At 30.1% G+C, this 13,410-nt stretch overlaps 1 protein-coding gene across 1 annotated transcript in view; it reads right to left on the reverse strand.

The window, feature by feature from the left end:
• LOC106783950 (fibrillin-1-like) overlaps nt 1-7,828 on the reverse strand; it is a 64,714-nt gene extending 56,886 nt beyond the window's left edge. The window contains exon 1 of the mRNA XM_014742974.1: nt 7,615-7,828. Coding sequence (XP_014598460.1) covers nt 7,615-7,828 — 214 coding nt within the window. The remainder of the gene's footprint in view (nt 1-7,614) is intronic.
• Nucleotides 7,829-13,410: the final 5,582 nt, after the last annotated feature.

The raw sequence follows: 13,410 nt of genomic DNA on the forward strand, positions 1-13,410 counted from the left end.
AAAAAAAAAAAAATAAGAAAAATAAAAAAAAAAAAGGGAAGTAAAAGTAGAGAAGAAAGTAGAAGTAAAGGTAAAAGAAGAAGCGGAAGAAGAAGAGCACAAGGGTGGTTAAAGGAAAAAAAAACTAGGGAAAAAAACTAGGGAAAAAACTAGGAAAAAAAAAATCGTGGAAAAGAAAGAAAGTACTCTATCTCGAACGAGATTACTTTTGGCTCTTTTTGTTTTATTTTGTTTTGTTTTGTTCTTATTTTTTTTTTTTTGTTTTTTTGTTTTTATTTTTCGCATTTGGGTCGTCGAAAATCCGTTTCGAGGAATCAGAAACTTTTCCGTCGTTAATCGTGGCAAAGAGAAAGGGAAAAAGGGGCCGTTCGGACTCGTTTCGAGTACGGGGATCATTTTTAAAACCGAGGTTAATGACACACCGATCCGAGAAAAGACACGAATAGGATTCGCAAACTAACTTGAAATTTCTTTAAGATTATCATAGTTTTTCTGGATAGTAATAAACCAAGAAAAAAAATATTATTAAAATATATGAACACACACAAAAATAAAACTACGGATTTATAATTTAAAAACTCATCTCTTTAGCTATCCTTCTCTCCAAAAATAATCCGTATACATTTTCAAACATTTTCGAAAACTTCTGGTTTCGTGAATACGATGAATTAAACTAAATTGAGAATTATATTTAATAACAAACAAAATAATCGCCTACGTATTTTAATACATTACAAAATTTAATGTTCTGTGTAATGTTAATTGTTCTGAATCGTAAGAAAAATTACATACGTTTAGTATGTATATTTGTTCAAATATTTACATGACAAATTCATCGAATTATTAAACGATTAAACAAAGAAATTATAATTAACCATAACAAACCTATTTCGAAATATTTCTTATCATTTTAATTCCTATATCAAACGATTTGAAACATACCACACCCCCTCTCCTCACCCCACCCGATTCGTCATTAAAACAATAAAATTCATATCCTTAAAAAATACAATTCATTCGAATCATATTATTCTCAAATCAAATAAATAACTAATAATAACAAACAAAAAAGGTAAAACAATCTGAATTTAATACACGCGCGAAAAAATAAATTATCGAAATAAAATATTATAATATATCACTATATACTAATTGTTAGGATTAGATTCGTCAAAATTCGACGATTGGTTTAAAAACCAATGCAAAGTTGTTTCGCGTAATGCCAATTTGCGAAAACGCGCAGAAAAAGGGTGGGAGGGCGGCGGGGGTCTGAGGGCTGAGGGGGAAAAGGATAAAGAAGTCGTGTAACTAGCGGTGAGATCAAACGTAACAAAGATAACGGGGTTCATGAAGGGGGAGGGAAAGGGGGGTGGCAGAGAGTTGGATACACGAGTGTGTAACACGTCGACGATGAATCCGTCGAACGAACCAGTTTCGACGAATTGACATCGGTGTTTCATCTCTCTCTTTCTCTCTTTGGGGATTCCATGGTACAAAGCGTTCTGTGTTCGTAGTGAAACCTTCGGAGCAGAGGTTCTCTCTCATAAATCCGGGCCTCCACCCCCCCCCGCCCTACACCCCACACGTCCTATCTTTTCTCATCCTCCTAACAGTTCGTCTCCGAATCCTTCCGCTTAGGGTTTCTCGTGTCATCGTCGGCCCTTTTGATCCGGTCGCGTTGCTAAATCTGCTGTGCACTCTGAACATGATATCACGATCAATCCTCCACTCGTGCCGAATTATCCGAGATAAGAGAAAAAAAAAAGGGAAAGAAAAGGAGACATAGAGAGAGAGAGATAAATATGCAAAAATGTTAAATTATTTTTATTAGTTTAATTAAAATAATACGCGAAAGTGAGAAATTGATTTATCGTTAATTAAAATGAAATAATAATAACAATCGTAGGGATAGGATTTTGTTATATATGTATATATATATTTATTTTATATATAATATTTCGATGAATTTGTTTACATCTTCGAGTAAAGTTACTTTTTAAATTAATTTGAATCAAGAATCATAATTAAATTAAAATAATATTATCTTCAAGATAAGGCAACATTTTATATTTTTCTTACAATTAATGTTACATATATTAAATTGAAGTAGAAATAAGGTATTGTCTTATAGAGTTTTGATAAAATTATATCCCATGAAAAAAAAAAAAGAAAAAAAAACGATCGAAATCACATTTACTTTTTAAATATATTTTACATAGGAGATAAACAACAAAATTTATCTCTAAATTGTTAAGAGAAGAAAAACAAATATATATATATATAATATATTATAATATTAGAATAAAATTGTCCTAGCACAACGTGATTCGATGCGACCAACATCGATCGAATATGAAAAAGATTAAGAAGTAGAAAAAAAAAAAAAAAAAAAAAAAAAAAAGAAAAAAAAACTATAAAGAAAAGGATGGAAGGTCAGGTTCGAGAAGAAACTCGGCTTCCTTTGAAGGCAACGAACACGTCGTATGCTCTCTCGCGAATGGAATGCTACGACCCTACGACCCTCTTTAAGAAGAAGAGTCTCGATGAGTGCGCACTCTCTTCAGACAAGAGAAAAAGAGAAAGATATAGAAAATAAAAATAAAAATAAAAACAACAACAACAACAACGGTAACAACTAAAAAGACCAATCCGGAAGTGTATCGACTTCTACTCGTCGTGAGATCCCATTGTGGTGTTTTAACGAGCAACGTGATTATCATCATGGGAAATAAAATAAGATCCTATATAACGATGTTTCTTATTAAATTTGAATTACAAGAATGGCCATTATAAATCTTTAATTTTGTCTTTTCTTTTGTTTTATTTGTTTTTTTTTTTTTTTAATTCAATGTAACCATTTTCAATTGTAATTTTTTACAAAGACTTTAAATGTTAGATACGAAATTCTTTTTTTTGTCTTTTTGAAATGTTATATTATATATTTTACACGTGTTACATACAATATTTATAATAAATTGTTATTTATATGTCTTTTTTATATGATATAAAAATTAGTTTATCCTATTATCTCTAATAACACGTTTAAATCTATAACAAGAATATATTTACTTGAAGATGAAGAAAAGAAAAAAGGTATAACATGAAAAGTATGATCTAATTATAACGAATTTAATTAAAAACACTTTTTAAATAGAATACTCGTTGAAATTCCAACAACGGTAGCGATTAACTCTCAACTCTAACGTTACGGAATGTCGTTGATAAAATCGATCGATCTTATCTCCAGTAAAAGATCTAAGGAACGAAATAAAGAGAAAAAGAGAGAGAGAGAGAGAGTGAGAGTGAGAGAGAGAAAGAGAGAGAGAGAGAGAGAGAGTGAGAGAGAGAGAGAGATATTTGATGCGAGTAAAATGGCGAAGGTCGAAAGGGCCGCAAGCCTTTTAAACTCAAAGAAGGTGAAGAGATAACTCATACATATACGAGATTTTCTATAGTTGTGATAAAAGCACAAGGATTTTTCCAGATAACCGCATCTTTATAATATGAAAGAACTCGAATAAGTGATTGACTATAAATGCTATCATTCCCCTTTTTATTAAAAATATATTATTATTAAAAAGTATATAATATTGATAATTTTTAATAATACTAATCCATTTATAATATATCCATATATATATATGTTACCGTCAAAGCCGGAAATCAGTCATTGCTAGTAATTCCTCGGCATTACTATGAATGCAAAGAGCCTTCAGACAAGGTCGGAAATTGAAAAATTCTTCCACTTTTTCCTAAGCATCGAACATAATACTTTGATATTCTATAGAATATCAAATTACTATGTATTGTATGCATATATATTTAATATATTATACATAATAATTTTCAATAATATTTTCTTTATACAAACGGAAAAGTAAATTAAATCATAAATAAACAAATTATTATAGGTTACAATTATAGTGAAATGATTTCCTAAATTTACTGACCATGAGTGTATAATATCGATACAATAATATCGATTAGCGTGCACGTGAAACTAACATCTGTTCATCCATTAACTAATGCTAATTCGAACATTCAACCATATATTTATGTTTCATATATACATGTATGTACATGTATACATGTGAGCATTGAAACGGTTAATCATAATCTTCCCTATAAATCACCCAATTAAATACCTGTCTTGTGCTTTATCCAAATAACGTATTACAATTACATTCATTCTATTAAATTATTTTATTCTTGTATATATATCATTAAGTATAAATAAAAAGAAAAACGAGATTGTTAATTAAAAATAAGAAAAGAAAACATTCGTTCTATATTTTAAATTAGAAAATCTAGAAAAATATTAAAATCGGATTGTGCAATTGCGTTCCTGAGTTATTTTAAAAATCGATTATCAATTCTTTTTCTCTCTAGTTTTGTTTTAAAAGATAAATAATTTATTTTTATTTAATTGCAAAACTCTCAAAGTGGATCTTAATACGAATAAATTGAAATATATTCGCATAGAATTAGAACACGTTTGCAGTGAATTTCCGAGTGAATTTATTTCAATGAAAATTTAATAAATGTCTACAAACTTTCAATTTACCTTGTACAACAATAGACCATTATCATACAACCAGAACAATAATCAAATATATATATTTTACTAAATTAAATTAATTTTCTACATTATAAAATAGTACAATTTATTTAATCGTAAAACAAATGAAAATATATCATTTCGATTATCTCTTCATTACAAAATTATAAAATGTGCATTAAACAAAAAACGGAAAAACAAAGAAAAAGAATCTAATTAACAACGAAATGTATAGAATTCTAAAAAAAAGAAACATTTTTTAACACAACAGCCACAGAGTAAAATTAGTAATAGTAACGGAATCAACAAAACCCTTTCGATAGCCCTTTCTTTTACTTTCTCCTTCAAACTTAATACGAACACACGTAACGCGTACACGAACACATGTAAGTAATACTTGTTACGGTGCAGAATTGCAGCTGGAGAGAAATGATGTTGGTGGTGAACATTGAAGGGGGGGGGGTGGTCAGGGATGGGGTAGGGACAGAGGACAAGTGGGGGGTTGTGGGGGTAGGGACGAAAAGAAATGTCTCGGTTGTCGAACGCAGCTACGGCACGCGAGACACCGACTATAAATCACAACGAAATTCCCTTTCCCTTTAAAGATCCTAGCCGGCCTTCTTTACGAGAATGAAGTAAGGAAAAAGAAAAACGAAAAAGAAGATGAAGAGAAAAAAATAAATAAAAGGGAAAAAACAAACTTGTAGGTAGGAAGGAAGGAAGGAAGGAAGGAAGGGTTTCGCGTAACGGGTCGTTTTCTTTTCAAAAGGGTCCTCACACGAAGAAGGGCCCCCAGGGAGGTGTCGCACGAGCTACGAAAGAGCAATTCGTCATCGTTCCCCAACAACCTTTTTCCTGGCTCCGATGCTTCCAACCAGCATCGAAGATATCTACCAACTACCTCCCTTCCCCTTCACCGTTCACCCTTCACCCTTCACCCTTTACCTATCTCCTTTCTTCTTCTCGCTATTCCGTCCATCTTATTCGACGTTGAAACGAACGAATAGACTCGCGGTTTAAATCTTCCAATATATTACACACACACACACACACATACACATACACTATTTTCATGTATTCTCAAAAGCTTTTTTCCTATCATTTATCTTTTTCTTTTATTTCTCTACGTTATAGTGATATTGATATTTTATATAAATATAATTTTTATATTATCTACACCGTTATATAATATATATATTGTAAGAATGATTATAATTAAATGAAATGTAAAAATAATAATATAAAAATAATATCAAATTTATTTCATATTATCTCACACACATTGAATATATATATAATATTTTATAATATTATTTATATTATTACTATTTAGTTTTGTTTTTGTCTTCTTTTCTTATTTAACGATAATATCGAATGCAATTTTATATACATAAAATTATATATATATATATTATTATTCGATAAGAAAAATATTTTTTACGAACGATAATGTACAAAACATATTTACAATATTTCGATATTTCTTATCAAACCATTACGAATATTATAAAGTATCGTACGAATGATGATCAAAATATTCGTTTACTATCTTTTCTTTTATACATTTTAAACAGAAAGAAAAAAAGAGAGAAATAGAGAAAGAGAGAGAGAGAGATAGAGATGTAACATTTACTTTTATCTCAACTCTCATTTATGTACCTTTTCCTTTTCCCTTTTTTCATTTTTATATATGAATTTCGTGTCCCCGTTAAGGACTACTCCCCCACTAGAAAGGAAATCCGGAGTTTATGACTCTCATTCTCTCTCTCTCTCTCTCTCTCTCTTTCTCTTTATTTCTCACACTAACTCTCACTTTCTCTTTTTATCTTTTCTCTGTGGTTGATACGAGAGAATCCACAAGCGGTTAAAGCCCGTCCATCAGGATGAATCGCAGAAAGGCTCAATGAAAAAGCTTAGAACCGGATTTTAAATGTTTGCGCTCGCCTACACAAATACCTTCTATTCGCGAATGCATCTCGAAAAAAAAATATTTTCTCTCTCTCACTCTCTCTCTCTCTCTCTCTCTCTCTCTCTTTCTTTCTCTCTCTCTCTCTCTCTCTCTCTCTTTTTCTCATTCTTTCTTTCTCTCTCTGTCTGTTATTTACTTTTTATTTCATCCATAGTTAACGTATACACACACACGTATATATATATATGTATTATATACGACTTTTAGTCGATTAAAATTGACAATTATATTTCTTTCCTCTACGAAACGTAATTTCTATCTCATTTAATATGCATTGAGTTATATAAAAAAAAAAGAAAGAAAATCTATTTAGTTTAATACAATCCTTTTTAAAGCTACGAGTATTTCTTTTTTTCTCCCCCCTCCTCGCAGAATATAAAAATGAACGTTAAAGAATTTCCTGCTAAAAATAAATGAAATAGTTCCAACGTTTTCGTCTACCACCGTTTTGATTAGTTCATTCGAGAATGAAAATTATGATAAATCGGGAAAAATGAATTCTGAAATGAGAATATATTCCAAGGGAGTAATACGATGGTCTCGATAATTTTCTATATTCATTAAATAGAAATTTGATCGTTTCAACGATCCACACGTAAAAAGATTTATTGTATTTTCTTTAATTCATTAAAAACAAATATGCATCGGTAAATTAAAGTTTTATTATTATTATTATATCTAATATATTTCTTGTATTAAAATATGAAAACTTAAAACACGTTGAATGTCATGGGTGTCATCGGTGAACTCCATTCCCCCCAATCCAATATAAAAATCATTTGTGTAGAATAATTATTAATAATAATAATAATATAACTGATTATATTTATATATATATATAAAAAGAAAAGAAGAAAAAATTATTACTTTCACACTGTCTCGTGATAAAGAAAAAAATAACGTGTTATAAATAAAAAGAACGGAATATACGATATAAATAAGTTGAAATTATTAGGATCCTTGTAGAAAAGGTCAAGCAAATAATAATTTCATTCGGGATGCCCTTGGAGGTCTTTGTTCGAGTACAATTTGCTTAAATAATCGTCGGAAAGCTTGGACAATGGCAGTCATAATTATTCCAACTTACCTAAAAGTACGCACTCGGGTACGGGATGATCCCAACCGTTCACCGTACAAGTGGCTACCTTGTGTCCTTTTAGTCTGCGACCTTCCTCGCAGGAATATACGGTCTGTAGAGTACCGTCTTCGAGGACCCTTTCTCGTACCGCACCCCATTGTGGTGGTTGTACCAAAGGACAATTTCCCAACACACCTGAAAACAACCAACGGACTGAGACCATGTAATCTACGTATAATACAATAGACTGAATTATATTTAATACAAACAAACATTTTATTCGACGTTAAATTATTTTATAATTATTTTCAACAATATAACTATACTATAAAAATCAAAATTACAATTAAATTTCATTTTGATATTAAAGATACACACATACAAATTATTTAATTTTTAATACATCAAATATATCAAATAAATTATATTATAAATTATATATATTTATATTATAAATTAATTATTATTTACAAAACAAAAAAGCAAATTATTTACGTGAGATATTAATTGATGATATCAATTAATTTATTATTAAACTTTGTGACCCTCGACGTGTGATTCTGTTATATCAAAAATCACGTTAGAGTAACCAGAAAGGAAAAGGGATAAAATGAAAACGAAGGGGAAGAAAAGGAGAGGGGATGGACATAAAAAAAAAAAAAAGAATTGAGACAAAGGATCAAGCAACGTGTTCTGGCACCACGAGGGGTCCTGCTCGCACGTGGGAGATGGACGCGGTCAGATTAAAATTTAATAATCCTGCGGTAACATAATATTCCCCACCCGCTGTGTCAACCATTACCACCAAAACCAGTATCACCACTGTTATATCCTGATCAACTGATGCCAAGTAAAAGGGCAAAGGTTCCTAATCGGTTCAACCGAAAATATTTTACGTCGTTGTGTGACGTTAAATTATCGAATCAATTCTTTCAACGAAAATATTTCCCTATTTAATATAATTTATATTCATTAATATTTTTATATAATTTATAATAATAAATGTGTCTTAATTTTTCCAATCAACATAAAAAAAAAAAGGAAGTAAAATAATCCGATTAAATTTTATTCCAAAAAATCAAACTATCCTAAATTTTTTTAATTTTACCTTAAAACGTAAAATCGTTTAACTCGATTAAATTACACACATCGCATAAAAATATATTCATTGATTTTGTTTTGTCCAATCAAAACGTTCGAGTTATTCAAAATTATCTGATAATATAATATTCGTTAAGGGGAAGGGGAAAAAAAAAGAAAGAAAGTAGTATTTAGATATTTTTTTTCTTTTTTCTAATTTGTTCCAAGTTGTGTTACGTACGAAGTACTACAAACGTAAAACCAGAAAAAAAACTGATACTAACGTTGTTATATCGTATAATACAAATTAGTGTACACGTCTGGGCCCTTATCTGAACGACGGTTAGAAGTCAGATGGATTAATTTCCGATACGAATCGGTAGTGGAAATTTTTGATGATGAATACAGGACACGTTGAGAGAGAAAACTAAATGGTATGCGTATATATATACATATATGTAGAAGTAAACAGATAGGCGTGTCTCTTTTTCCACTCGTATCTGAATAAACTCGATTGAAACGAGAAAGTCAAGACTCGGGGTATACACATTGATTAGAAAACACCATACGAATCGTAGGATGGACGAACGATTCGTGTTTTTCCTTTTTTTTTTTTTTTTCGTTGTTTCGTTTATTTGTATGTTCGTTCGTTCGTTCCTTTCTTTTTTTGGATTCTCGTTTTTTTTTTGTTTTCCTTTCCTTCTTTTTTTCTTTCTTTCGATTGACGTCACCGATAAATCCGCTAATTGCCACCCCCAACGTAGTAGTAATAGTAGTAGTAGAAGAAGATGGGGTACGTATTGTGTATCGAAAATATAAATTGCCGAGACGATTCTAGAGCAGTACTTCGAAAGAACATTAAAGTTAAAGATTTATATGCGTTAGCCAATAACTCGGTCGTTTGAATTTTATTGCCAAAAAGAGACCCTCGTAGAAAATCCTTTATGAACGATTCATAAACTTATTTCAAATCGGTACAATTTTATGTATACACGTGTATAATGTTTACCAATAAGTAATATTAAAATTACCAAAAATAAATGGTAACATTTTTATATTCAATGTTTTACTCGATTAAATATTACATAGTGTTAATTTACATGAATTTTTTTTTCAGTAATATATAATACCAAAAAGATATTAAATGTATTTATTAAAAAATGTTTGGGGAGAGGAACCACGAGAATAATAAAACTTTTATTATTTTTTTTTAAATCAAAGTGTATGAATTTTTGATCGAAATTCTATTTTAGATTTGACGATTCTTCAACACACTCGCATCTTTTATATAAAATAATATATATACAAACAAATTATTTATATTTACTTAGATATTAAAATGCAAGATATGAAATATTTATTTAGTAAGAAATTTCTAGTGTGTATTTTGTTTAAAATATAAATTACTACTAATTTCCTATATTACTTATCGATTAACCTAGTATATATATATATATATATATATATATATATTGTTCTTTTCTTTAACATTAGAGAAAATTGTTCGATTAAAATGGTTAGACGTTAATTTCCGCATTACGTCGCTGTAAATTAGTAACGGAATTAAGTGCGGCGGTAGACGTACGTACGATATTCCCCCGTTGGAGATAAGGTCAGAAAATTTCACGCAGATCGTTTCTATCTCGTAAAGATTTCCTAGGAAGCTTAAAAATAACGTTGTATCTTTATAAATCATTCTCACGATCTCAAATTAAAAACCTATATATACATACATACATACATACATAAATATATATAAATAATACTCATATTTAATTTATAAGATATTTGTACAGAGATAAAAGAAAAAAGAAACATGGCATCGTGTCGATTGTTCATAATCAAATTTATTGGAATTATAAGAAAGGAAAAAATTTTCTATTATCTCTCTCAGTAGATTATATAAAATGCGAAAGATTAATCGTAGGAAACGTTCTTTGCTTTAGTGCAATTTAGCGAAGAAAACGTAACCTATAAATCGTTAACTTGCCAGACAAAGTTATCGTAGTAATTTTTCGTTAAGACTATAGGTATACCGGCATCTACCAGATATTTTTCCTTTTCTCTAAGGAATACTATCTTTTACTTCTTCATCTTCATCTTCTTCTTCCTTTTCAACTTCCTCTGTCTCCTTCCTTCCTCCCTCCACCCCTCTTCTTCTTCTACTCCTACTCATTTCATTTTATTTCTACAATTCTCTTACTTGTTTAAAAGAGAGAGAAAAAAAAAAATAACTTCAAAAATATTTACTTACGGTTTCTGAAATAAAACGAGAACACCAGTGATGCGTTTAGTTAACATCTGTGTAAGATCTTTCAAAATGCTTACAGAAGGGCAAGAAAGAGTAACGAGTCGTTCAAAAGAAAATATCTTTTCAAATTAATTGCCAAACGAACGTATGTTAATGTTATAAAAAAAAGAAAGAACAAGAAAATTATCCTAAAAAGATAAATTCAACTGAAGATAACAAAACCGGAACCAAAAAAAAAAGATAATAAATTGAAATAAAACTATATATATAGATATATATACATATATACATACATTAACGTATTAATCATTCTATATCCAGTTAATTAATAGTTAGATCTGGTTACAAGAGAACAACAATGGAAATGCAACACAATGCTGCTTGTTTTATATTACCTTTTAGAATATTTCATTCACCATTGAATCTCGTTATTCATTCCTGCGCAGCAGATAAATACAGAAACAAAAAAGAAAAAAAGAAAAAAAAGGGACGGTTGGGCGAAGGGGGTACAAAAGAAGAAAAAAAAAAAAAAAGGAAAGTATCAAAGCTATCGAAAATCGATGATCCGAAGGAAGAAGCTGTTAAATTCAAAAGGAATAATTATAGCAGACTCTTTAGAGACGTTGGAAATGGTGAATGAATCTACCTATACAAACTCAAAACATAGAGAACACAGACAAGAGGAAGAGTGAGAAAGAAAAGGGCAGGTAAATGTATGTACTGTACATACATTGAAAAACGAGCATGAAATACCAAGCTACTGCATAGGATTGCAAAAGGGCTGTTTAAAGGGCTCGTCTGTGTATATCGTTGTTTGTAGCATTTCCAAACGGAGCCTCGAAATTAATCGTAGAAAAGCAGAGGACGGCTCCGTCCAGTTCGATGTTGAATATAATCTACTGGGTGAAACACACATTTTAATAAACGTTCCACCTACGAATAATCTTATGGTTATAACTTATTGTTTCTTTTTTTGTTTTTTATTATTATACTATTCAATAAATTTCAATATAAACGTATCATATTATTTTCGTTTTATTTTTAAATGAACGAACACATTATTTTTATACCGTCATACGTATCTCTCGTTGAATATACATTAATTTATAATATAAATTATAAATAAAAAATATATAAATAATATACATTATATTAATTATATTTATATTTATAAAAATATATAAATAAATACAATTGTTTTTTTTTTTTTTTAAGTAAAATCTCTTTATTAGAAACTTTACGATTTGAAACTCGATGAAATGGAAATGAAGAAACGATGTTAAAAAGAGACAAACATATAGACCTATAGGATTTACATACTACTTGCCACATAATAAATATATCATATTCTCTCTCTCTATGTTTCTTAGTCTTCTGTTAACCCATTTTTATTTTTCCCTTTTTCTTTAATTCTTTATTGTTTTCTAATTCTATATATTTATCAATTTCACTTTCTGTTTTCCGATCTCGAGTCTCTTTGTTTCTCCTAGAGTAAAAATTTCTTTTATTTCTTTATATGGTCATTTTGAGCAGTTTCTCGTGGCTTCGATAGATATCTCTCTATTTCTCCGAGCATTCTCGCATAAGTTACGCGTTATTAAACCTCCATAGAGTCGAGATAGGCTGGCAGCAGCAACCCTCTCTTAAACGTGGTGGAACGGACGCGAGCGTGCACGTTTCCCGAGGTGAAATATTTTACGATCGGGAACGGGGAACACTACCGAGCTCTCCCTACCTACAGCCACCAAAGATTTATGCGTTGTGTGTTACCTATATATATGTATATGTATATATATATATATATATATATATATATATATATGTAGGTATATATATATATATGTATATATACCTAATACCAAGCCTCGGGATGCGGTTTTCGTTTCGTGCGAATCCGAACGACACACGCCAGAAAAAATGACTTCCCGGTTCATTCGCTGAATTTTCTCTTCTAGCTTTCGAACTCGCATCTATCTATCGATTTATCTATCTATCTATAGATCGATCGATCGATAAATAAATCCAATTTATTCTCTTTTATCCTAAATTTCATTTTTTTTTCCCCCCCGACAAATTATCTTTCGCTAATTCAATTTATTTATTTTATGTATTTTTTTTTTTTAAAGAGAAAGAAAGTAAAAAATGAACTTTCTATCATAAATGCATTTTTTTCTTCTCTTTCTGTCTCTCTCTCTCTCCCTTTCGAAAGGTTTGAATTTATTTTTAATTGCTGTATAGAGAAGTTATGATTTCCCATTGAAAATTATTTGAACGAAACTCACAAAATGTTAGAAGAGAACACGATCAAATATCATCCCGTCGTATAACCGAACCGATGTTAATCAAATCTGTTTTGGTAAAGCAAATAGATGGCTTGCAATGTCACCGATGCTCGTACCTGATCGAATAACCCAGATCGAATATAGGAGCTTTTCCCTATGACATAGACTAACACTCATCTTTGATATCGCTTC

This window comes from Polistes canadensis, unplaced genomic scaffold, assembly GCF_001313835.1.
Source record: "Polistes canadensis isolate GaletaPanama2010 unplaced genomic scaffold, ASM131383v1 scaffold_28, whole genome shotgun sequence".
In the NCBI taxonomy this organism is placed as follows: Eukaryota; Metazoa; Arthropoda; class Insecta; order Hymenoptera; family Vespidae; genus Polistes; species Polistes canadensis.